General features: G+C 39.4%; 1 protein-coding gene across 1 annotated transcript in view; it reads right to left on the bottom strand.

Moving 5' to 3' along the window:
* The window catches only part of RBM20 (RNA binding motif protein 20), a 159,248-nt gene extending 132,347 nt beyond the window's left edge, over positions 1–26,901 (bottom strand). The window contains exon 1 of the mRNA XM_073354387.1: positions 26,713–26,901. Within this exon, the coding sequence (XP_073210488.1) occupies positions 26,713–26,867 (155 nt within the window). The 5' untranslated portion in view covers positions 26,868–26,901. The remainder of the gene's footprint in view (positions 1–26,712) is intronic.
* Positions 26,902–27,740: the final 839 nt, after the last annotated feature.

Here is a 27,740-nt window from a genome sequence, read left to right on the forward strand (position 1 = left end):
GAGCTTCCAGAGGGCTTCTCCGTGGGCACTGTCAAACCTTTTTGTAAAATCAATGATGTTATAAACCATCTTCTGCTGGTATGAAAAGTCTTTCTCAATAATTCTTCTCAAGGTGGAAATGTGATCTGAACACAACCTATTGGGTCAAAAACCAACCTGTTCTTCCCTGAATACTTTGTCAGCAACAGTTTTTCTCCTAATCACAATAATAATGCAAAACACTTTTCCAGGTACAGACAGAAGTGTCACCCTCTACAGTTGTCACAAGTAAGCTGGTCTCCCTTTTCAGAGATTTTATAGATGACACCTCTTCTCTAGACTTTAAGACAGATCTGCTTTTCCCAAACCATTCAGCACATGTAATTCACCATCTTTCCAGCTTTTGATATTATGGCATCTATCTTATCACAGCCTGATGCTTTGCCACTCTTCAGCTGGCTTATGGCCTTAGTTACTTCCTCGTAGGTAACTACTTCTAACGATATAGGTAAGTCCAGTATTTGCTCACACTGCTCAATGTTTGGTCATGAGTCAAGTAAACACTTAGCTAATAATTTAAATTAATTTCTGAAGTTGTTCTTTAATTTCTGAAATCTCCTGGCATGTGTTTTGCTTCACAGGACAAGCAATACAAATCAAACTCCAAAGAATATTCAGCAGCAGCAGCGCTGAACTGGGCAGAGACAGCTTGATTCAATAAACGAGCCGGGATTGAATGTCTCAGAACAACAAAAAGCTTGTTACAATGAGTAAAGATGAGGAAAGATAATCACAGAGCAATACCATAAGACATGTATATCATATAAATCATCTTTTTCCCACCAAAGAGACATTTCCATACTGAGTTTTAGAATTCCCTAGGAACGTGGTAAAAGGGATAATAATATTTTACAGCCGGGTAATGCCACATATAATAAAAACCATATGAAAAATCCATAGGGTACAATCGTTACAATTAGATACAGCACAAAAGATATTTTAAAATATAAATTATGGTAGCAATTGCTTCATTTTTTAAGCAGTGCTCCAGAAAATCCACTCTGATTGCAAACCTCCTTTTTTCTGGTTAGGGAACACATTTCAATAACAGAGGAATTGCCCTGTTAGATCAGCCCAGTTCAGCTAGCCCAATATCCCGTCTGCAGTTGTGGCCAGTACCTGCTGCTTCAGAGGAAGGTGCAAGAAATCCTGAAGTGGGCAATTATGAAATAACATGACTATAGGGGAAGTTTCTTCCTAACTCCTCAGAGGTTGGCTAATGTCCTATGAAAGTTTGTACCTCTTCCAAACTCCCCCCCCCCACTTTCATCCCTCCTGTACCTAACCTAAATAGATGGGCCAAGTGGAAGAGAGAGAAGGACTCTTTGAACAGAATTTCTGCACTCCTGCTCCATTGGAGATGATGATCAGTGGGTCTGCAGACTCTGTGCCCCTACAGCTCTGCTCTATGGGGACTCGGATACGGAGCCCCAAACAGCTGGGCTCCATGCTATGCAAGGGAACTTCATTCCACGTGTGCTCCCCAAATTCTGCCCCTGCACAGGGACTCATATCTGTCCCACCACAGCACATCTGAGGTCTACCATCATTGCTGAGAAGATGCAGGATTTACCCATAAGAGCCTGTTAAAATTTGATGGGGTTTTTAACATTCAAATTGTGGTCCATTTTGAAAAACGTGTAAGTCTTATTTGTCAGCCTAATAAAAGCACCAATTAGTAAACAACATGCCTGCAATGACACCAGCAGAATGATGAGCAACAGCACGTTTCGGTTAGCCTGATCTCAGACATTATACCCACTCTACGTCTGGTGCATTTTATTTCAAGCCAATGCAAAATACAGTTTGCCTAATAGTAGTCTTTTCAAGGAAAAATACCAAAACCACAAATATTGTTAAAATCTGATTGTTAACAAAACACACAATGCAGTGGCTGTGAACTACTTAATGGTCCTTAGAAAAATGGAATTCATCAACTCGAGTACAGTTTGAACTAGTTCACCCTCGTTGGATCTCTAGTTATCTGAGAGATTTAAATGGTAATCAATCTTCCAGCTTTCACTGACCACTGACTTGTTAATCTGTGCAGACCCCGTAATAAAGACTGTTTGGATTAATCAGATATGGTTGTATTAGCATGATGAACTTCTACAAGGTTCTTAGTTACTTGTTAGGTATGGCTGAGCTTTCACTGAATGAAGCAAATGACACAGTATAGGTCATATCACATTCTGCCATCTGGAAAATGTTACGAGAAAACCACAAATACTGTGAAGTAATCTAAATCTTTTCCTCACTTACAACATAATTCATTTGAGCTCCAGCATAAACACATGAAGAGAGATTTTTTGAATATGCTACTGATTTACTAAGCAGACTATTGTTTTTGAACAAAAGTAACATATCGGTGTGAATTTAAATTCCAGGCTGCACCCTTATTAGATTATATAGATATAGATATATTCAAGCAATCCTCTTTTATATCTGAACTCACTGATGTGGTCTAGAAGTGGATTGGCTAGCTCAGGAGTATGGTAGTGAGATGCAGGATTTTTCATTAACCGGAAGCTGATCTGAAGTTTCCCTGGGTTGGTAGTGACTTTTATTTAATATTTTATGGCATTCACAAGCATGATAGGCTCTTCACAGCAAACACAGAAAGACATGGTCCCTGCTCCCAAGAGTTTATCATCTAAATTAATGACCATATGGTGGTGAAAACACAGGCCTGCGTATATTACAGTTTCCACTGTCACTAGTGAAGCTACACTGGGAGTGAACTGAACATCCCATTTGTCAGTGAAGATACAGCTGAAGAATGCACTAGTGTACAACATAGCAGCTAAGAGTGTTGACTGGTAAAGTAATTTTCATCGATGGAATTGTCTGCTTTCCAGTCTGGATAGTCATGTGTCTTATTTGGCTCTGATTTGGCAGAGCACTCTCTGGTCAACTCCAGAACTCCACAGGAACGAGTAAGATAACTCGATGGGAGAGCATCTCTCATCAGTGCAGCGTGGTGTAGACACCGCAGTGAGTCAGCCGAAGCTACATTGACTCCAGCTACTTTATTCATGTAGCTGGAGTAGCGTAATTTAGGTCGACTTACCGTGGTAGCGTAGACCAGGCCCGAGTCAGTGGAAAGACTCCCATTGACTCCTCAGGAAGGTACAATCATTGAAGACCTTCTTTACCCTTAAGCACAGTGGGGTAGAACTTAAGATCAAAAGAACATGAACCATGTAAGTGCACAAATTTAGAAAAATGTTGAATGAAAGTGAAAAATCTGAACAGATTTTCCTCTTTATAATAAGTGCAATTAAAATGGTTGGGGGGGGGAGTGACCTAATTTTAACATTAAAATAAATAAAACCATGTGTTCTGTGATGCCCTCTTTTAAGGTCTGTTAATGTTAAAAATGCTTTTCATAGGATTTGTCCCAAAAGTGGATCACTAATTTATTTTAAATGCAATGAATGAAAATCAGTGAATTTAAGGTAACCTTGTAGCACAATCCAAATTATCTGTAGCCACCAGCTGGTATGTTTCACATACTCATTGCTAAAAAATTACACATCTGCACACTCATTCAACTGTTCAAAATACTTGCTATAATCCTAACACTAAACTGACAGGTGAGCCAATGCATAGCACATAACTTGGGACAGAACATTATTTTTTAGGATTGCAACCAAAGAATAGAAGGGTTGATTCTAATCTCACCATAAACCCCAGGCTTTGCATCAGACTGAATAACTAAAAATCCTTCCTGTCAATATATAATAATATATATTATACAAAATAATTCTGCTTTACATTCAATTTTCCAGCCTAACACAAACTTCTGTTTAAATCAGTGCAGATTACTTTGGAAGGATTATTTTGGTGATAACGAGGGAGTTTTCACACCTTGGAAGAGTTATTAATATTAATAACTGTAAAACATCTTTTCTAAAATAATCTGAGTAAAATAAATACATATATATATAAATTGAGTTGAATAAATAAAGTAAACTGGGTATACATCTTCCTTTGCTTAATATAATGGGATTTTCTTTTTTATTTTATGGGTCCTATATACTTCATTTAATCATTGCTATATTTCACTGAATTGCTGCTGGTTCTTTGACTATTATACTAGTTCATGGAAGAAACACCTTTATATTGTTCTTATAAATCCCAGTAAATAAGAGCACTTGTGGATGGCTGTTTTGTTTTGTTACAAATTGCAAGTTTTATTTGATTCTGCAAAGTAATGAACTGTTCATGGTAACAAGTATCATCATTTTTGCTAAAAGAAAAAATAGATGGTTTCCTAAAATAAAGTCAGAGCTGTTTAAATTGAGTGTAATTTGATAATTTCTGACACATTTTTAAAATTTCGCAAGGGGATAATCTGCACTTCAGAATCAGGGGGAGGGGCATCTGTGCTGTGTTAAGTCAAACTTCAAGTCTCTAAAGGCTTGAACCATTTAAGTTAATAACTTTCCCACTGACTTCATTGGGAGCAGATGCTACATGCTGGTTTAGTTTTACAGCTTCAAGAAAGTATGCACCTTTTATTGTTTTATGGGTTATTTCTTTTTTTGTCTACCTTTAAATTATAACAAATTAAATTTTACAATTGGTCTCTGAAGTGAAATCTAAGATCCCAGTCCTGTAATGAGTTCCATGTGGTCTCATGACACTCTTAAGAAACAAAAATTGCACAACTAAGATGTTTAAATTAAACTAGCCACTAGGAGCACACAGCAAGTATTTCTTAAAAAGAAAACTCCAGTGCAAATGAATGGGAATGAGAGATACCATTCCCTTCAAGGGGCGAGAGCATAAGCACTTTTAAAAAATAATAATAGTGAACACATTGTGCAGTATAAAAATATTCTGTTATGCTCTTGCTGATTAAATAAAAGCACCATTTGCAAGTATGAAAAGTAACAACTACACAACATGCTGAGATGTGAAATTCTGCTAAACCAGAGGAAAATTGTTAATTATTATTATTATTAGCATTAGCATTGATCTGTAGCTCTCTAAGTGCTTTTCGGAAGCAGGTAAGCAGCATTAGCCCCATTTTACAGTTAGGGAAACTGAGACAAAGAGGTGATAAAGTGACTTGCCAGAGGTCACATAGCAAAACATTAGCAGAGCCCAAAATAGAATCAATGGTTCCTGACTTGTGGAGTGTTAGTTCTATATCCTAATCCCTAACCTGTGCTGCCTCTTCCCATCGGTCACTGAAGGCAGCTGTAGAATAAAAGCTTAACCTTGATTTGCCTCAGCATTGCACCATAAAATCTGTTGTCAAGTGAGAGGGTTCTCAGACTCAAGGTCCATGTTAAATACCAAACTGACTGTATGATGCTAAAATTCCAAGATACAACCACAGCAAATTAAATATGCCACATATACAGCTTTAATTCAGAGCGATTGGTACGTAAAACACTAATGGCTCATAATAACAACTACTTTCAATGCCCCTATATGAAGAAAACGTCATTAGGATTTTTAATAGTCTTAGATTGAAAATAAAATGTTTTATTTGGCTAGTAAATCTGTTCATGTAAAAACGTATAGCAACCAAATAAATGGGTAACATTTTCAAGCTGTTAAATACTAGCTACAGTTTCTAATCCACTCCTCACTTAATTCAATATTCTATTGAAAGGCACAGTGCAGCATTTAAAGTGTCTGCTGCATACATGCTAAAGCCAGTAAGATTTTTTAAACCGACGGTGGTGACTGCTAAACAGTTCAGCTATCTAAAGAAACTCCTTTAATTTATTCTTTATAAATGCCCATTAACCTCTCTACCATAATCGCTCCAGCCCATAAAATTTTCTTTCCGCTTTCTGAGAGAGCTTATTGGTTATAAGCAATGTCAGTGTCAGCAGATTAATTTTAAATAGCAATTGCTATGCTAATCTATTTATCCTTAATAGAGGAGTATAAACCTTGCATTAGCAAAAGTAAAGTTGCCTGAGTTTCATATGATTGTTTAGAATACATAAGAACGGCCATACTGGGTCAGACCAAAGATCCATCTAGCCCAGTATCCTGTCTTCCGACAGTGGCCAATGACAGGTGCCCCAGAAGGAATGAACAGAACAGGTAAGCATCAAGTCATCCATTCCTGTCACCCATTCTTAGCTTCCTATCCCTGTCACCCATTCCCTGCCCATCCCGGCTAACAGCCACTGATGGGCCTGTCTGCCATGAACTGATCGAGTTCCTTTTTGAATCCTGTTATAGCTTTAAAGACACAATTTATGGCTTCAGATTACCTGCTCGTGAGAATGCGGCGGTGTCTCTATATTAAACACAATTAGTCACGGTCAGTAACAGGGAAACTCCATGGATGGGAACCTGGTACAGAGCTACCACCCTGCCCTGGTGATGCTGCCGAAGTCCATGGACCAATGGGATGCTCCCAAAGGCACTGTGCCTCACTCAGGCTCCAGGCGTCCTAGAATTGTGGAAGCACTGATGCTCTGCTATCTGACCTTCCTTGGAAAGCGTGTAGCATATGGTCTCGTCAGTTCTGGACATAAATGCCCAGTCCTTGAGCTCTGTGAGCCCACAGAACACTTGTGTTCCATTGTTCCTAGTGCAAATCTTCCTCCTTCCACACCTGCATTGGAGCTGAGCACAATCTTGTTTTAGAAAGGCCGAGATAGCATGGACAACAGCTGTGATCACAATGGACCACTTTTTTCATAATTACAGTAAGATGGAGAAATAGAACTCAGAAAACCTACATTCTTTTGTATGTATTTGAAAACTTCGTCTCACAACTGCTGTGCACCAAAGGTTCAATTCTGAAAGATGCTGAGTACCCTTGACTCTCAGTGAAGTGAGTATGAGCAGAGGGCACTCGACACTTCAGAACTGCACTCTCTACTTCTTGCAAAATCGGCCTTATAAGAGGGAAGTGCTTTGATGATCTATCAAGATATTTCCTGTTCTTTTCAGTGGCTATGAAATTTGTGGCTAAATATGAAGATTGCAGTAAAACTAAGGAAAGAAATACAAATAAATGGTTAATTTGTAAAAGGGTTTATTTTCCAAAGTGAAAATAAGGATCCATGTGTAGACTCGTGCGTTTGGTTCTGCATTCGTTTTACAGTGTACACACACACACGCAAAGCATGCATGCCGGAGAGTACCTTTAACACTTGTAAGGTGCTCAGATACCATGGTGTTGAGCACAGTGCAAGCACCTAGACAAGCAGATATTCCAGGCCCCAGTTCAGCAAGCCACCTGTGTTTGTGCTTTTCTTTAAGACTTTAATGAATGTTTAAGCATTTTCATGAATTCCTGAAACTTTGTTTCCTTACTGGGGCCTCTGAATTAGCACTGTGGGTATTTTAATTCACAAAAATTAACACAGTCAATAGTTTAACAATACTTATAGACACTTTAAAATGCAGACAGTTTGGTGCCATCAGCTGTAACTCTGTATATTGAAAAGGAAAGTAGATTCCATGCACACTCAAGTTACACTTCCTGAATAAACAGCAATCTAAGAATTATAGAGTCTTTGAATAAATACAGCTAGAACATTTAACAGAACAGATGGTTTTCCAAGGGTGTTCCGAAGAAGGAATGGGGGATGGGGCACATATTAGTAGGCAGACTATTTTAAGCATAAAGGTTGGCATGGAAGGATATGACATTGTGGCTCCAGGTTTGTGTTACTTGGCATCACTGTCTAGCTATCTGGCCATACTACTGTCTATCACCATGAAGAGCAACATGATACTCTATCCAGCAACAGAAATGTGTTATCAGCTAACACCCAAGTACATGGAATCTCAGGTATTTCTGGTGGGCAGGAGAGACAGAGATAAGCAGAAAGATGCCGTGCAGATGGATAGCATGCAGGACTTAGACAGGGGCCCAGGATCACTTGCATTACCAGCCCAAAAGATGGCACTCTCAGAACGCGTTTACTATTTTATTAGGCCCAAGGTAGACTTAAACATTCTGTAACAGGGTGGCTTGCCACTAAAGGGCTGACACTAGCCAATCTTGATTACAGAATGAGGCACACCTGGGTTGGATCAGGTAATTCCCTATAAAGAGCAACAAGGGGCAGCAGTTCAAGAAATTGTGGCAGAGTCTGCACAGAGTGAGGACAGGGTACTTCAGGGGTGACCCTGAGACCAAGGTAGTTGCTCACGCAAGGAGGCCTTGGAGAGACCTTGTCCAAGCAGTGAAGAGACTGCAAAGGCCCCAGGTAGGACAGCCTAGGAGGAGGAAGAGAAACCTTGTGTTGTGTGGATTTAGGAATAGACTTTGTTTGGGATTTTTAGTTTTATTTGCAGTTTATTTTCACCCAGTTCCCAAGGTGGTCTATTTTTACCAAGAAGAAGCCTGGGTGAAGTTTTATTTGAACACTCCAAGAGGGAACACTGAGGCAGGCTGTCTGTAACATGACCCTAGGCCACAAGGGGGCATGGGCACATAGGGGGCATTTGACCCTGCTACACATTCCCACTCTACACCATTCCAGGAGGCTTTGGACACTACAGGAAACGCCTTTCTAAACTTTCCTCCTCCTCCAATGTCAGTATCACTACCTAACTACAGCAAAACGACAGAGGGAGGCCTGACCACCACTTGAACAAGAATAATCAACAAAGGAATCCTAGCAGGGCACTGATGCAAACCCTAAAGCCTTGACTCCAATATGTGGTGGCAGAGGAAAGAGAGGTAAGAGGGGACCAAAGACATTATGCCTCGCTTACCCCTAGACCAAACCTTGATCAGGAGAAGCACTTCTGTTTCCTGTTGGAGACAAAGGAACTCGACAGAGTGAACATGGAAAACAACCAAGAAAGGTGGTGGCTTCTTCTCTGATGCATGAGTTCAAGATGAAACCTCTCAGATCCCTTACTTTTGAAAGCTCTTCTGATTAAATAATTTATTCAGTGTAGTAGTTTGGTCCCGAGGATGAGCCATGGTCTAAGACTCTTTGCTAAGATTCTCAAAACCTCAGCCAGCTCTGAACTTCAAAAGGTAAGAAATTGGGGAAGTCTTAAGAATGTGTGGCCATCTAAATTTTATACCATGCTCATCACCAAGGGTCTGCTTCCACATCCCAAAAGAATCAATGGAACAGAATCACAGAAATAATATATGCCCTCAAGAGTTTCCTTTTAAGTTTACCATTTATTTTACGGTAGTGTCCAGAGGCCCTAATCAGGATTAAGATTCCACACTGCTACACAAACACATAACACGGTCCACACTCCAAAGATCTTACAAGTTAAGGAGGCCTGTGCAGAGGAAAGATATACAATCTTTATATAGAGATGCAATTTTCCCCCTGATAATGCTAAATATATTATATAAGTGCCACTGATTTCCATGGCTGATCTTTAACCCATCATTAACTGGCTAATGTCTGACAGGCATCGTGGCAGAGAAGAGATTTGAAGGAGGAAAGTCCACTCACTATGAGATTGATCCAACTTCCACTGAAGTCACTGGAAAGATTCCCACTGAGTTCAGCAGGAGTTGGATCAGGCCCTGTATTCCCTCGTTAATGTGATTGTCTGAAACTAAGGTAACACACATCAAGAATCTGGGAGCAATGATTTCTCCCTGTGTGAACACAATGCTTTCCTATTCGTTTTCATGGTGGCCACTAGAAACTCCTCATGGGATTACAATATCTCAGGGATCAGAAATCCCTGTGTTCCAAGAAATAGCAGGTCTCTCAACATGACAAAATGTCTTGAATGAAGAAATGTCTTGCTAATTTATATATATTAGAGGGAAATGTTGTTTGGCATTTTTCTTTCAGTTTTTCTATGAATGTTTCTAAACAAAACACATTTTCATTTAGTTATTATTTGTGATTTTCATTTTATTTTTCAAAATAATTCAAAATTTTGAATATTTGTTTTCCTCCTCTTCACCATTGATTGCAAAAAGTCCAGAGACAGGATGGGGAGGGAGGGTTGTTGGGTTCCCCCCCCCTTTTTTTTTTCTTTTTTCTCTTTTCTACTCTCTAATTTTGCAACTTTTCTAAAGCTGGAAAAGCTCTGAAGAATGACAAAAGGAAAAACAACACTAATTTTGCTACTCTCTAACTTTTCAAAAGGTTAAGAACAAAATGTAAAGTTACAGGGCGGGAAAGTTACCGTGTTTCATTTTTCCTTTTGTCACTTGCGACTTTTCCAAAGTTGAAAAGTTAGAGTGAAATAAAGCAAAAAGATGAAAAAATAAAGCCTAGACATTTTTCATTCTATTCAACAGAGTGGCAAAAAGAAAAAGGTACAAAGGTGAAAAACAAAGATCCAAAAATGTAAAATGTTTTTGTAAACCAAAATGGAACAAACATTTTAATTCAAATCAAAATAAAAATTTCAATTCTAATTAAATGAAATGAAAATTTCGTTCCCATCTGAAAATTTCCCATGAATAATTTCAAATGAAAATTTGCCACTTGAAAAAGAATTGGGGGTGGGAGAAGAGGAGTTTTCATCCAGCCTTAGCTGTAATGCTTCCTAGGAGGGAAGGAATTGTATAGATAATCTTTTTTATTTCTATTCACTCGGATTCTTGAAGATCAAGGCAGATTTTAAAGACACTGGCTGGCCTTCTATGGTGTCTCTTATCATCACTGGTTAGTGATTATATAACTACAAACTGACCATACAAAAAATGAAATAAATACAGGTAGCTAAAGAAAAGCATGATTTCTGTGTGTATATAAAGTCTGCTGCAGTTTCCACGGTAAACATCTGATGAAGTGAGCTGTAGCTCACGAAAGCTCATGCTCAAATAAATTGGTTAGTCTCTAAGGTGCCACAAGTACTCCTTTTCTTTTTGCGAATACAGACTAACACGGCTGTTCCTCTGAAACCTGTCGTAAAGAAAAGCATGTTACCTTGAGAGCCACACTGTCTAGCATGTACACAGAATATGTTAACACAGTTATAACCCAGTAATTTGAGGAGAGAATGTTTTGAATAAGTGGGTAATTGAGTTAACGGAGGCCTAAAGAAAGATTTCACACTCACATTCATATGCTAAAGCAATTTAAAAATAGAGTGCAAGAGCAGCCTTACTTCACTTTTTAATTTTAGCTGGGTGATGAGCGAGCCATAAAGACAGAGAGGCGCAGCAAAAATTTCTCTCAGCAAAGCGCTCTTCGTATTTTTGTACGAAGGAAATGCAGCAGATTCTATTAATAAACTGCTGTAGTCCTAGTTAAATCCGTACACCCTTTGAAGCAGGAAAAAGTTCTGGTTTACTTCCTTGGGCCACTCATGCTCAAAGGCACATAAATCAGTCAGAGAACTTTCAGAAATGATAGGCTGCTGAAAGGTTAACATTGCATGGGACAAGGGCAAATCTTTTTTTCAGTTTTTCACTGAACCATATATCAATTTCTAACAAAACCAAGTTTTAAAAAATGACCTCTTCACCTATTTTGAGGAAAAGAAAATTTCCTCATCCATAGACTCGGAGGTTTCAGGAACAAACATTGGTATTACATTCTCATCCAATGATGCATGAAACTGTCATATTGTTGTGAATGTTGTGAACATGTTGCCTTGTCTTCCAAGTTACCTGTGCCAGACTGAATAGGATATGGGCTCATTTTACTTATTGCAGACTGTCTCACTCATTATTTAAAATTGTGAGATTTTGATTAGCCCTCCCATAACGATAAAACCAATGCCCTCCATTTTTATCTGGGGAAAAAATTAGTTTTAGTCTAATTCTAAACAATAGGAGGAAAAGAAAACCTTTAAGCCAGAAAACACTTAATGATGTGAGCATAGGCGCTGACTCTGTGGGTGCTCTGGGGCTCAAGCACCCACCAAAAGAAAAAAGAAAAAAGGGGGTGCGCAGCACCCGGAAGGCTGAATTAATCTTTTGTGAGCCCCGGCACCTGGACCATGGCCCTGTCCCCTGCTCCACCCACGCTCTGTCGTGAAGCCTCGCCCCTCCTCAGCCTCTTCCTCCTGAGGTCCCGCCTGCTGCTCACACAGGGAGGTGGGGGGGAGAGGAGCACTGACCAGCAAAAACAAAAGAAGGCACCTGTGGACATTAGGGGGGAAAAGAAACCACAAAAAAACCCACAGGCTTGGTTTAATTTCTGTACAATACCTAGGGTTTCCCAAAACCATAAAAAGCTGATGGACTCATTACTTCATCCATTGCCCTCTCTGATAGCCTTCCCCCACCTTTAATTTAGGGCAAGATAATCATCAAAATAAATGATTTAAGATTCATTTTTCCTACTATAATTTTTTTCTTAAGTAGGGACTCATACCAAGCCAGATCCTGTAAACTCTATCCTCATGTAAGTGCTGGCATCCAAATCAATGGGACCACTTGGACCCACTGTTGCCATTCAGTGCCAGATTGTGAACCCCTTACTCAAGCTGGTGAGCACTTACTCAGGGAGTAATCCTGTCACTCCATGAGGAGTCTCACTATCTCAGTGAATAACTGCTCTCCAAGGGGTTCACAAGCTGGCCCATAATCACTTGCTTCCCACTCCTTCAACCCTAAAGGAAGAAACAGAGAGCTCATCGCTATATACTTCTTCCAGAGTTTGACAGCTGTATGTGCTCATATCCATCTTTTTCACATCGTTATTTTCTTATTCTAATACTGGTTTTGACTGATATATTTGCTAGAGTCCTACCTCATTTCTATACAACACCATAAAGTTTCTTTGCTTTGCAAATCGTCCCATAAAAAATTTATGAGCTGCGGGATGTCTTCTTTCTTTCTGCCATCAGCATGGTTTCATCTGTCAGTGTAGTCCATACGAAAGCAATTAGTTTTGTTTCCTTTAAAACTGTGTTGATCTTAAAGATTTATCTAGTTTAAGTGTCTGATATCATAACTAGCTCAGACATCCTTAGGATCACATTTCTGCCACAAGAGTGTGAAGTTCTACTAGAGAGCTCATTGCCACAAATGGAATGCAAAGCCACTTGAAAGCAAGGACTGATGATGATGACGACTAACCCTATTTCTTTTATAATGGATGTCTATCAATCAAAGATGCTTCCTAGCAAGGAAACATTTTAAACAGACTTATTTCTGTCCCTCCATCAAGAGCACACTTTCAATGCACATTTTATCATGGCTCACTGCATCACACAGGCTTTTTATTGACCTTGCAGCAAGACCATTAGGAACACAATTTCAGGTTCTCTTAATATATAAATTTTAATATGAGTCCATCACTGGACAATTTTTTCCCATCAAAAATTTCAAATTTGCCTGAGTTAACACCAAAGACCATTTTTCCTTCTTCCTTCCCCGTTGATAGAAAGTTTAGATATTGCCTTTCAAATTGCCTTCATGTGTAATGAAATACAGAAAAGGATTTACTGATTTATGTAAGAGCTGCTGATTTAGCTTCTGTAGAAAAGGCTGAAGGGATTCGGAAGACAGGATACTGGGCTAAATGGACCCTTGGTCTGACCCAGTATGGCCGTTCTTATGTTCTAAATTTGGATATAGTCAGTCAAAAATCATTTTGCATTACATTTAATTTCTCTTTGCCCAAGCCCAGGGAGGGAGGGGAGGAAATATTCCTTACCTTTGGCAGCGATCACCTTCCTACCCCTTCCCCTACACTACTGAGCAATCACCGCTCATTCCCACAAGGAAGTGCACCAGATTACATCAAATGGCAAGTACAACATTCACTCAGGATTTGTCAGGTGAGAAAGCAAAGCCACTTTTTATTCACTGCCTGAGCACTCAGCTCATTCTGAGTCTGCCCAGGCTTCTGGAACCAGTAGGTCATGATCCAAAGGCCAGTATAGTCAAAGGGAGTCTTTCCACTGACTTCACTAGATCCTGAATCAGGTCCCTAATTTACCTGGGGTGTTCTCAGAAGTTTGATACAGGCAACATCATAGCCACTCCGATACTAGTAGTAACTTGTCTGTTTCCAGCTGCATTGGTGTCCTGATGTCGATCTGAGCAATGGTTTTCAATTCCTGTCATACTAAAAGGCTTGTTTCATTTACCAGCCTTCCACTTGCATTTGCAAGTCTACTAGTGCTTTTGTTCTATGTTTGTACAGTGCCTGGCACAATGAGATCCTGGTCCATGTCTAGGGTCCAAGGTGCTACGGTAATACAAAGCACAAACAGTAAAAGTAACTGAAGTCTTGCTGGAAGTGCCTGTTGATCCACCTACTGGCACCTGTGCTAGGATGCCAGCCCTTCTCTTAGAGTTTAGTGGTTACCCATATACTTGGCAACCTTGCTGCAGATAAATAAGTTTATCTCAGTATTTGCCGTTTAAAATAACGTCAGGAAATTGTGTGTTTCTCAGTGTAACTGGACTAGATGTGGATCTTCATCACTTTTAACTTTAAGAATCTTTTCCCTGACTAACTAGCTCTCTCAGCCATCGTGTGTGTGTGTTGTCGGGGAGAAGGTGGGAAGTGGGAAGTGATGTGCTGCAATTCTCTATGGAAACTTGAGAACTGGGGTCCATTTGTTACTAATCAGATCCTCTGACATCCCATACCTTGCCCACTGCGAGTGAATATGGGTCAAAATTGCCATTCTACAGTTTGGTATGGACAGCAACTTCCAATTTAAAATTGACTGGCAAAAGATATGCAGATAACGTAATGGTATATTTGTAATGAGATAACTCTAACAGTGGTTAGTCACATTAGACTTCCAACTAGAGCAGAGAAAGCTAAATATAACAAACTTTAAACTACAATTATTATAGTAGTGCCTGCCAGGGTTACTGTCAAGCATCTAATGGTCCATCAGGGATTTGTAGATCAGCTGTGAAAATTTACTCAAAGCTAAAACTTGCCAATCAAGTACTCAGCCTTGGGACATTGTTACCAACTCTAAGTTAATGGTGCTTTAACTTGAAGAAACGGTAAAGCAAAAACTTTTGTTTTCAACTCCACAAATAAGAGTGGTGTTAAATTAAAACACATGGGGAAAAAAATCTCTTACACTGAGCACTATTAAGTCAACAAGCAATATGGGTGAAGTCTTCGCCCTACCTGTTAAAAACCCTAGTAAACAACTGTTCATATATGAGGACAGGTGCAATGTTTCTTTACATCTGTAGCAGGGAGCCAGTCAAAAGCTCTACAACGAAGCAGAGTATACATTAGCTTTAAAGGAGAAAATTGTTCTTCCTTATTAGAATGGAGTTCCTTGTTTGAAGAAAGCAGCTGTCTCTTTGTCATGTGACCACAGTAGAGAACAATGTGAATTTTGCAACTCAGCCCCCAACCCCAGAGTAGTAGCCAGAGCCCCCAGTTAAGGTCACGGCCCCATGCGATTAGGCACTGCACACGTGCACAGTAACAGACAATACCTGCCCCAAAGATCTTACAATCTATTTTAACACAAGATGCAACAAGTGGATGGCGAGTAATCAAAAGGAACAGGAGGAGGAGAAGTGAAACAATAACAGGAGTGTTTGGTTTCAGAGGTTAATTGAGTGCACAGCTGGATGGTTCTCAAATCGTTAAAAAGTTGTTCTTGTTTTCAGTTAATAAATAAATGTGAATAGTCAGTGTGGACCCCCTGTTTCTAGCTATTCCATCCTACAATAGCTGTCACCCTTCCCCTCCCCGCAAATGGGGCTTTTGGATCACTGGATCTGTGTAAGCAGGGACCTTATGTCCTCCCTCCTGGACTGTCCTCAGTCAACTCCATGCTGGCCAAAACGGAGTCTGAGCGGAGACCCCATGCAGTCTGCCCATGTAGCCCCTACCATGGTACTTGAGAGATGTAGAGGGAAATGTATGGTCCTGATGCGTGTCACTCAGAGGGACACTTCCTTCATGCAGAATGAATTGGAGAAGAATTTTTTTAACGATCTCACACAGCAACACTGTGAAATCTTCATTAAATGATCAACATCCCACTCCAGTATTTGAAACCTCATCAATTCAAACTGACACAGCTTTACCTTCTGCTAACTCCAAGTATTCACAAGTCATGAATCAGACTGCAAAAAACTCATGAGATACGCTTAAAATTATGAGGTTTTCAAAAATAAAGGTTGGGTTTTTCTTTGCCTTCTGGTTTTTGAATCTGCAGGGTTCGCACTTTGTTTGCACTACAAGCATGAGGACCAAAAACTTACTTTTTATTTTTTCAAAAAAGAAACCTGACATTCTCAGGAGCTGAGGTTTTAAGCAAAACACCAAAAAAAATTGCAAGATTTGTGATAAAATTGTGCAATGTTACCAACTGTATTTACTTTCTAATGCATAGGATGAGTTACAGGTATAATAGCCAGATAACGGATCAGGTGAGAAGTTTTAAATTCTGTAATTGCTTATTTTTATGTCTGAAATCAGATAGCTATCATCATTACTGTGGAGGACCTTGGGGTGTGGAAGTTTATTGAGACTGGACACCTGCCTCAGCCCATCCCTCACCTGTTTCAAAGGCAACATTGTATAGATTTCTATTTTAATTAATGTTGGATCCTGTGTAGAATCTCCTCCCAGATACCATGCTCCTTTAAAATAGGATGGCACATGGTTTAGATGTTTCTTTCTTTCTTTGGCCTCTATTGTATATTTATAAAGTCTTTGTTATTAATTATTATTGTGTTTTAAGTGTTTTTGTACTGCAGCTCCAGTGCCTTCAGAGGCAAAGTTTAATGGTAATATTCAGGATGCTTTGTGAGGTTTGCTGAGAGGATTGGAGCCCATAAGTAACCCTCATGTGTGTGAATAAGGCTTTGCAAGATCAGACTCATAGTCTGTATAATATATCCAAAGAGGAAATAAAGTTGGACTGGCCACATAATGCAGGAATATGTAAATTACAGGAAAGCTGGTGTTTTATTCTGCATAAACTCATACTTGGATCATCTAAAATGCAACCATAAAATGAAATACAAAGAGTAAAATTATTCTATTTTACTTTCAAACAAGTTCAGTCCATTTTATTCTCTAAATAGAAATTTAGCTTGGACAATAATGAAGAATAGTCTTCTGGAACAAAGTTCAGTTTATTGAAGACATATTGTTCTATGGTTTGTAGAAGTTCCCCTCTTTACCTCCACTTATATTATTAAATATGAAATAGGTACATATTTGGCACATTAAGTATACATAGGTGATGAAATACACTAATATGTTCAAATGGTCTGCCAGTCCAAAGATTAGGCTATCAACTGAAAGTGTATAGTTTTTAATCACTATTGACTTTGAATCAAGAGCCATAGAATTTTTTTTTAATCTGTTCTATCTACAAACTTCTTTGTCTATTATGCTACTAAAACCCATCTTAGTGGGCCACGGTCTATTGCACTATTTGCAAATTTGTTCACCTCTAGACACACACCAAGGATGCCCTTCATGGCCATAAAACAAAGACAAGTAACCAAGGGGAAAACATGCAGCCGTTCTTGACCAATAAATGGTTCAGTAGAAAAATCCTTGCCAGGACATGATCATTAACATCAAGGGGGAAAATCACTGACAAAATAAGCAGTTCAAACGTAATAGAAGAGGTTAACTACATGGCTTTCTAAAATGTTTAGCCTCATGACACATTTCAAGAACAGCCAGCAATGGACATCAGCAGGAGGGTGGGCCTGTCCAAAAGACAGTAACGTAAACTGCAACGTAAAATAATGACCTTAAATAAAGTTGTAAACAGAGGAGAGAGCATGATGCTCAGTTACTGGCTGGCAGGAGGGTGGAAACCATGGCTGACCTTAAAAGAATGAACCAAGTGCCTGGGTGGCGAAAGAGTAGAGCACAAATGGACGGCTCACAGTACTTGCATAGCTACGGTGTGAATTTTAAGATGTGTTAATGGAAGAGTTTAGGTAGGTAAAAGAAGTCAAGAGCTGAGACATATGCTGCCTCATTTACTAATATTTCTCTCCTGTTGAAAGAAGAAAAAAGAAAAGAAAAGAAACCCTCTCATAACTTCAGCCCCAATCTGAGATGTGTGTAATCTTTAACACCAACAAACTTCTTATGTTGGGAAAATGCATTTTTTGAAAATATTTCTGAATTGCATCCAACATCATCATCCATGCTGAGCAGGCTGAGTATGTAGTTGTGAGAATAAGGCTACTCATGTTTAATTTGTGGATAATGGAGGGAATTTCTCAAACAATTTCTCTATGCTCTAAGTTGCCAGCACTCAGTTTACTTCCAAGGAGAATAGGCAGTAGGGAGAAAGAGTATGCAGTATCCTCCATAGCATTAAAGAAATATACTGTATTTATTTGATATGCGTGCTCACAGATTTAAAAACAAAAGTTATGTTTTTAAAATGTAATGGTCTCACAACAACAAAGAAGAACAGGTTTCAGAGTAACAGCCGTGTTAGTCTGTATTCGCAAAAAGAAAAGGAGTACTTGTGGCACCTTAGAGACTAACGAATTTATTTGAGCATAAGCTTTCGTGCATCCGATGAAGTGAGCTGTAGCTCACGAAAGCTTATGCTCAAAGAAGAACAGTCCATTTACAAATGATCAGTATAACGAATCATACACATATTACTGAACTAGAAAATAACATCAATGCACTTTCCCCTAAAGAACACTACCTTTAAGCCGATACAGTTGCCTGTAAATAATGCTTCTTAGTGTGGAAAATAGATTCTGCTGTTTTCTCAGGTTACTGGTGCTCTGACATGTGGCATACAAAAACCCACACTGGGGCAGGGGGGGAGGGGGAGAGGCGATTTATTAACTCAATAAAGGAAGACTCAACTGCCAAGTTACTATTTAGACTTGCAAGTAGTTCAGTATTCCCCAAAATATGATACAAACGTTAAGAGAAAATGCATACTCATTATCAAGGCCCTATGTCCTAGAAGACATATTGGTCTTGAATTAAGTAGATCTGCCCCTGACTCCCACACCCCATCACAACATGCCTCCCCACTGTTCAGTAGAATCAAACCCAGGCATCCTCGGTGATGTTATATTCAGGGTATTTTACGCTGCTACCAAGTTTCAATATGCTGCACATTTTTTGGACTGAAAACAAAAGGCTACAATGTGGGTATCTTGGGGAGAAGCCGGAGGTTTTGACAGAGAGGTAGGGAACAGCTGGGGTTTTGCATCTAGAATGCAATCAGAGTGAGGGGAAAGAGGGTTAAATTCCTCTTCTCACACCACTTCACTCATTCCCAGTATATGCAGGACATCCTAAACTGTGGAAGGAGTATGTAATCTGGGTATACCTATTAAAAAGGATCAGCAGTGAAAGAGTTATCCATATTACCATTTCAATTATCAATAGGCTGCAGAGTTAACACCACACTGATGAAAGTCAACCTTTCACTCCTCCTAGAGCTACAGATGCAAGCTGTCTGCAGACTCAGGCAGACATCCCTGCAAGCTTTTACATTTTAGTGGCTATCCTCACAACCACCCATAAGGGCGAGAAGTTTTTATTTGTGTAAATTATAGCTTAGATTTTGGAGCATCATTTTGTGGCAAATTCAGAAAGACTGTCAGTTATGCTGCAATTTATATGTCCACATAATATCACTAAACATTGCACCCATAGTCTTTGTCAACCTAGTTGGCCTAACAATATGCTTATGAAGGAAAACTAAATGACAAAGTTGGCCCCTTTGAAATCTTTTGACTATAAGAGATAAACGGATGTAGTCTGATTAATAGGTGTTGTTTAAAGATAAAATAACTTTTAATCTAATGGTCTGCATATGGTCTAAACTTCTTTATGCAATAAGTCTGCCATGAAAAAATAGCCTCTGTGCATTATAATTACATCGACCCCCTAATCAAATAATACACTACAAAAGCATTAAGCGGTTTCCCGCAGTACGATGCAAAATGCACATAATTCGCATTTGTTCTAATCACAGGCAGGAGGAATTTGTGAAATAGACTGTGCTTGATGCCAGAACAAACAAACTATTAAAAGTTTCCACAATACAAGAGGGCAGGATTGCTAGTTTTTACCACAGCATAAAGTGACAGCTTCCCATTGAGAGGTCATTAGTGTGATATAAAGAAAGCAGGGGCAGAGGCTAGATCAACTGTGTCCTTAAATCAAGTACAAAATGTTACAAAGAATGAGGTGGACGAAAGCAGGGGACATATACTCAGGAGGTGGGGGAGAAGAGCATGATAAAATGTCTAGCTGGAAAAGAGATGAAAAGAATTTGTTAGGATAAAAAAAAAATCAAGGTAATATTTGCAAAGTGCATAAAATGTTTCAGTCCAGTATAGTGATTGTTGCAAATAATGCCTCCATTCATTCCCCTCCCAAAACACATCTGTGTTGTCCTGTATACATACAAAGTGTAATATTAATTTTCTTTAAAGTAACTACTTCTAATTATTGTTTTGACAATTCCTTAGAAAGGATTCTTGCAATACTGAATCAAGGCTGAATTTGTCCACATACATTGGCTCTTTATACAGGAAAGAACAAAGATAAGAATGTCATATAGTCGTTTAGTGGTAGCGTCAATATGCAAGCTTATACATATCTACTGCTTTGAGCATTTGCATTCACAATGCCTGTAGCAAGAGCTGACTGCTTAACGAAGGCAAACATTTCCCATCTTCCTCACTGATGGGAACAGTAGTATTGAATTTCCAATAAAAAAAGAACTAGATCCACTCAATTTAGTAACCGTAAGAAGGAATCCACTCCCATTTGTTGTGTTCCATAAAACACTAATTATTTTAATTATTTCCTTATCCTGCTCCTAAAACATGGATTCATTTCACTTTTCACTGAAGTCTTTAGCACTGTAACTGTGGGCACTGCCAGCTATCCAGGCCAGCTGCAGTTCAGCAGCATTAAAATCTACCAAACAACTTCCATATTTGCAGGGTCATCCAAAATTGGATAATGACTGTAACTAATCATAAAAGTTAGGCTCAATGGGATATTTGTGCACAGGGGGATTTTTTCAGGCTTATTAAAAAGCATAGTTCTGCTTGGTGCTCCACTTCTGTCTCCATCTCAATGCTCCCTCCTCAAGTCCTAAAACCTGTTGAGCTCATCTCAGGACAAAACTCTGTTCAGTTTTATTGTGTAGCCCACAGGAAAATTCCTGGATAAAAAAAAAATTCTGTAATCCTGGTTTCAGACAGTTATATTATTAAAATAATGCCATCGACTTTAAAAAAACCCCACACATTATGCCTGAAAATATGTTACCTACTATTGGCAGTAAACGTAAATTGACTAGAGTAGAGAAAAAGAAATCTATTTTTCAGTTTGCTTACTCTGTGCCTTTGGCAGCACCTCGTGCATAGTCAGTTTCTCTGTTTCCCATGTACAGTATTCCACACAGTCACAGGGGAGAGAAAAATATTTTCAGTAGGAAGTTATAACTAAGCCACAAGCACTGACAGGTGGACTCCAGGGCACCAGTAGTGCCTGAAAGGACTTAACTCATTTTGTTAAAAAAAAAAAAAATTAAAAAATCAGATTTCAAATTGAAGTGACTCTTGAAATAGTTTTCATTTTGCGCTTGAATACTAGGCATTGTCTGAGAAGGGACTCGTTTATATAGTATCAGTAATGCACTAGAAACTTCACAGATAAATACAAGTTACCGGTCCTGCAGAATGTAAAAACACAACGTACAAACAGCAGATGGGAGGACTAAGATGATGTAGTTTAGTAAAGCTCTGCTTAATACCACAATGCCAGTTTTGCTTGATCTAGTTTTTATATTCCCTTTCCAGTTTTGTGTTAATATTTCTTGGTGAAGAAGGCTACGGTAATTTTTTTTCATTTGGGACTGAGGGAAAAAGCAAAGAAGATCACATAGTTATAAGTGGCATTAACTACATTGTGATGGTTTTGTTGGATAGGGGGAAAGAGAAATGTAAAGAATCAAATTAACTCCTTTTTTGAAACTGTCATTTAAATCTGCATATAAATATGGAAAGTCTAGATCTATAAGAACAAAGACAATAAAAACAGTTTTTCCCCTAAAGTACCATTGTTAAATAGCAGCTAAGCATGCACTATATGTAAAAAGCCATGACTAATGGATATAATGACGTATGTTTAATATTTTCTCTCTCAAGCTAGTCCAAAGAGTCCTATAGTTGAAAAAAGTTACACTTATCAGCAAAAAAAACAAACCCCAGTAAGCAATATGAAAACTTGATGCTAACGTTTAATTTTTTAAAATAACAACTAAAAACAGATTAGTTAGATTTATCCTTTTCCTAATTTGGGAACAAGAGCTATTTTAGGATATAAGGCAAGGAAGCCTCTCTTAGATCTCTGAACATACTAATTCGTCTCACAGTATGTTTTCCTTCAGTGCTTGTTTTTCTTCCAACTAGATTCCTTATTTAAGATGTAGGGAGTAAAGGAAGGAATTCTGAAAATGTTCAGCACCAACATGTGTATCCCTAAAACTGGTCTGAATTGATGAGCACTTAGGCACAGATGTTGGAAATTTCATCTTCCTTCCAAAAAGTTCAAAACATGACAGTGAGGTAACATTTTCCCTTAGAAAAAAATATTTGCTTTGTTTTTGTCTCATTATTTTAGATGTCTTAGATTGCAAAACAGATGCAATGAGCCTATGTCAACAGTATCTACCCGAGGCTACAAAACCGCGCCATTTTTGCTAGATATTATTATATCCATGATAAATTATTAAAACTGCAAGTGTGCAACTAATCATTTAAAATTTTCAATGCATTCAGTTACAATTAATGCCCTCAACTGTGTATTTACTCACAGCTTTTTTTAACTATGATTTTTAATACAGAATTCAACCCGCATTTCATGAAGTCTCTTTATATTTAAGGTAATAATGCTAATCAGTCTTTTCTCAAAGTTATTTCTAGCTAGTTGTTCTATTTCACAGCAGTGAACCATGCATCTTGGAAGCCAAAGATTTACCAGTACAAGTTTTTGCTTCTTCTTGATTCTTAAGCATTCCCATACAACCTAAGAACAGGTGATACAGTACAACACTGAACCAGGGGCTAAAATTGCTTTTGAACTGTGCAGTGCAACATCTAAAATATAAAACGTGTTTTGTAAAAGTGAACTTTTCTAGCAAAAAAGAAAAAAAGTTCAAACAGCTACTTAACATTATTATCTACAGAATAGCTATTGTAGTTATTTTACAGGCTTCTAATATTTATTTGTTTGTACACTCCCTAGTATAATAGGCCATTAATCTCTGTTTGTCGTCCTGAGACACTATCACAGGTAGAAACAGAATACAATAAAATAATCATCATTAATAATTGCTAGTAATAGTAGAATGTTCCTTGCTTCCTTTCCTTAGCTAACATATTTATCATAAAATATCTGCATTTTTAAAATTAATCTTAAAAATAATATCAGTTAACCATACATTCCCCCCACAACACTGATCTCATAATCCGATGGCGTTGACCTCAAAGCCGTATTTTATTTCCATGGAATAAAAAGTCGTTTCCCAATGCAACTAACTAAATCACGCTTATGTTTGCAATTTTAAGCTTTCTATAAATCTCTTTTCAGGTGCTTTATTAGTCAAGACCAATGATGTTTTCAGGACCTAGAATTATATAACCGAGTGTAGACAGCAAACTCTATAGTACTATGTATCTTATTTCAGTAGTCAGTCTAATATCAGCAAGGAACCTGAAATACCTTAATTACATTTTATGAAAATATTATGAATTTAGGATGGAGAACCATTTTTAAAAATCCTTGGAAATAAGAAAGTTAGTTTATTATGTTCACATTGCAAGAGTTTAACAAAGATACTTTGTGTCAAAGTATCAAATTTCACTTCTATTAATTTTACTCAAAATTGCCGAACAGACTGTTTATAATAAATGGTTACCAAGTTACTCTTGTAAAGTGTTATTTTAAAATATTTTCAATAATCCCATCTTTATTTCACTAAAGACTGCAATAGCTTCTAACACTTTTATGGGGACCAGGGGAGCCAGAGCACTTAAAATTAAATCTAATAAATAAAAGTAACAAAATGGAAACAGACCCCCCAAAACAGTAATAAAAATAAATATATTCTGCATTAGGCTAACTAGAAAGTTGGCTTTCTAGATTAGCTGCTAGTTTTTTTACTGTGGTTTGGAAAATAAAAACAAAAGCTAAGCAAGTGTTTTAAAAAGGCAACCAAGAAATGCAGAACTTGTTTGAGAAAAAGAAAAATTCCTATAAGCAGTGAACTTTTCTAGTTATGAATCAGCAAGTCACTTTCCTACAAAGAGTAACAAATGACCATTTTCTTGTTTTAAGGCATCTTGTTTTGAGGATCATAATATCTGTCCTAATTTACATTTCATTTCATTTACATTAAAAAGCTAATTTGATACAGCATTTTTAAGATGTACCATTATATTTGTTATCTTAAATAACCAACATGTGAATCAAATATTCGGGTTATAAAATTAATTTCCAAATATTCCTCATGGAACAAAATACAATTTGCCATTATTTCCTACTTAATATACTTCGTGTGGGAGTGCACCAACTAAAATGTAAAGATGGAAGCACAGATTAAATTATGGAGCACAGTTACAAAATAATGCGATCAAGTTGCAGTGCCTTAGATAGAGATGTTCGACATTTGCCATTTTACGCCATGTTGCCTTGATACAGAACAGTTGACGCACACCGCGTTCTTTAAATTGTCTTCTTAAAGATAGACTTGAAGGGAGACTCACATTTCAATTTTTACCCAGAATTTGCCGTCAGAAGCGATTATCAAAAATGTGATGGCATTGTACCATCACGTACTTCCTAGTATTAAACAAAAACCAGAAGGACAGTCATGAAACACCTTGACGTCTTCACCTCACTAACTTTTGTGTTATGTGCCATATAAAATCTTGATAAATAATAAGATATCAGGGCCATCTTTAGAGACTGTCATTTAAAAGTTCAGACAGACTTTGTGATGGTTTAGGAACAAAAAAGTGGTTTGTGGCAGGATTACAATTTATGTATATAGTAGCTCTTCCGTTACCCAGCTGAACTATATGATACTAATATTATATAAATACTATATTTCTGTATATTATACACACTAATATTTCAAACTGAAGTTCAGTTTCTATAAGAATAATTGGCGTGAACACATATACCAAATATGGGAAAGTTTCATATATAAAATTATGCAGCCTGCTTCAAAAAACACTGTTGACTTTTAATACCACAAACTAAAGAGACATCTTGGAGAGACTGCTTTCACACACATTTTAAAATTCAATTAAATACACAGATGTTCATCTTAAAATAATGTTCCATATGTCTGTGTATAATAAACATTGTTCTGTTGAATATGTTGGGGAAGGAGGTTGAGAGTGTTTGCTCTGTAGACTTAATCTTGGCCATACAGTAATATTTAAAGAAAATTGATAACTTAAAGGAAATATGTTCACTTACTGATAAAGTTCTACAATTATCAAGCTTAACTAGTAGGTTAGTATTACTTTACAGTGACTCAGGCTTTGTTTGATCACACCAGAGATTTACTTGACAACTGAACACAAGAACTTAATACTTGTTGTGGCCTGGACCATTATGTCAAAATTGCTTAACACTCAACCTCTTTTCTAACCAACAAAGCAAACAGCAGATCTTAAAACAAGAGGGTACTAGTCTAACACTTCCCAAATTGATATTTACTAGTGTATTTTTTACTGCCAAAATACGAGTCTGGATTTTTTTTTTTTTAACATAAAGCTATGACCAGAGCAAAAAACCAAAAATTAGATACAGAACATGCAATTACCTTATATCAATACAGTATCCATTTTTATACAGTATTCATACTTCATGTACTAATTACAGTGCATTTAGTTAGTCTTTAACCCTCTGGTTTAACCCAACAGAAAATAGGTATCACTCTTAAGCAACTGTATGTGTCAGGGGTATTTCTTCCCCTTTTGGGTGGGAGAGTAAAAAAGTAAAATATCAATAGGGGTTTTTTATTACCATCATTACACCCATAGGGGCGAGGGAGAGTCTTTTATGCATGGGATTGGTAAATTTTCCTAACTATTCGTATTTCTTGTCTGTACCGGCACTATACTGACTCCGCTCATTGTAGGCCTGGTGACTATCCCTTTTACAACTCATGCGAAAACAACTTTTCCCTTTATGAATTGTGCTGAACGCAACAACAAATAACAACAGCCACAAAAGCAAAAACATTTCAGAAGCGTCCAAAGACAATCCGAAAATCTAGCACGAAGTGAAATGGATTATAACGGACCCCATACGCTGAACATATGTGGGCGCTGGAGCCCCTGTTTGAAAGGAAGCTCAGCCGAGCACCAGGAGTAAAACTTAACCTGGCTGTTAAACTGGAGCGGTGCTGATCTTTGGCGGGATGACGGCATGTCAACCAGAGGAACAGAATTGAATATGGCTTGTCCTGGGGCTTTGCCTACGGCCCAGAGGGTGGCATTTGCTTCCTGCCGGTACCTAAATTAGGAGAGTGGAAAACAGCGATCGCCGTTGAAAACACTTAGCTACAGGACCCTTCAGGATTTGCAGGCGCCAGACCTGCCAACGCAGCCGGGCTAGCAAGAGCAGTCAGCCGGGGAGGGAGAGGCTGCACACGGACTCCCGCAGTGCGCTCCGCTGTCCGTGCGAGCCGTCGGCGCGGCGCAGAGAGCGAAGGGGAAGGGGAGCGGGAGCGGCAGCGAAGAGCGAAGTTTGACCCCGCTCCGGCGCCCAGCCGGGGAGTCCCCGGCGCGCCTCTTACTTGTGGATGAGCCGGGGCAGACGGGGCGGCGGCGGCGGCGGCGGCATCCCTCTGCCGGAGGCCGGGTGGCTGGCGGCCGCGGGGCGGGCATCGCGGTCGGGCTGTTCGGAGCCGCTGGGGGCCGGGGCCTGGTTCATGGTGGCAGCGGGGACCATTCAGCCGGAGGCTTCCCCCCCCGCCCTGCAGCGATGGGGCCCCGCGGAGCGCGCCGCGGAGCCAGCCCGGGGAGGGAGGGAGGGAGGGAGCAGAGCCTGGGGGCTGGACGGCCCGGCCCACAGGAGCCACCCACCCCCCGGCCGGCCGGCGAGGAGGCTGGCGGCGGCCCTAAGGGGGCGGCCGGGGGCGCCTGGGGACCAGCATTTATGACGATGCCTGGTGCAAAGGAGCCAATGGGAGGAGCCCCCCCCCAGCACCTGGGAGTCCCCTACTGCTGGGGGGCGCAGTGAGCCGGGACCCCCCCCCTCCTTCCATCCTCCTCCCGGCCCGGGGGGCGCAGGGAGCCTGGACCCCCCCCATCCCGTCCCTCTCCTGGCCTGGGGGGCGCAGGGAGCCGGTACCCCCCCTTTCCAGCCTAGGGGCCTGCAGTGAACCAGGGCACCCCCCCTTTCCGTCCCCCTCCCGGCCTAGGGGGTGCACCGCACCCACTCCTCCCTCCAGGGGTGCTGGAACAATTGTTATAGAGGGGGTGCTGAAAATGGAAACCATATATTTCGTTTCAGAGTAGCAGCCGTGTTAGTCTGTATTCGCAAAAAGAAAAGGAGGATTTGTGGCACCTTAGAGACTAACCAATTTATTTGAGCATGAGCTTTCGATGAAGTGAGGTGTAGCTCACCACAGCTTATGCGCAAATAAACTGGTTAGTCGCTAAGGTGCCACTAGTCCTCCTTTTCTTTTTGCATATATTTCGTTGTTATTACTACCTTCAAGCCAGGGGGTGTTCCCACACCCCCAGGTCCAGAACCCCTGTCTTCCTCCCTACTAGCCCTCCAACTCTCAAATCCTTTGGGGACAGTGAGTCAGGTCCAACC

The sequence above is a fragment of the Lepidochelys kempii genome, chromosome 7 (assembly GCF_965140265.1).
Source record: "Lepidochelys kempii isolate rLepKem1 chromosome 7, rLepKem1.hap2, whole genome shotgun sequence".
NCBI classification, from domain to species: Eukaryota; Metazoa; Chordata; order Testudines; family Cheloniidae; genus Lepidochelys; species Lepidochelys kempii.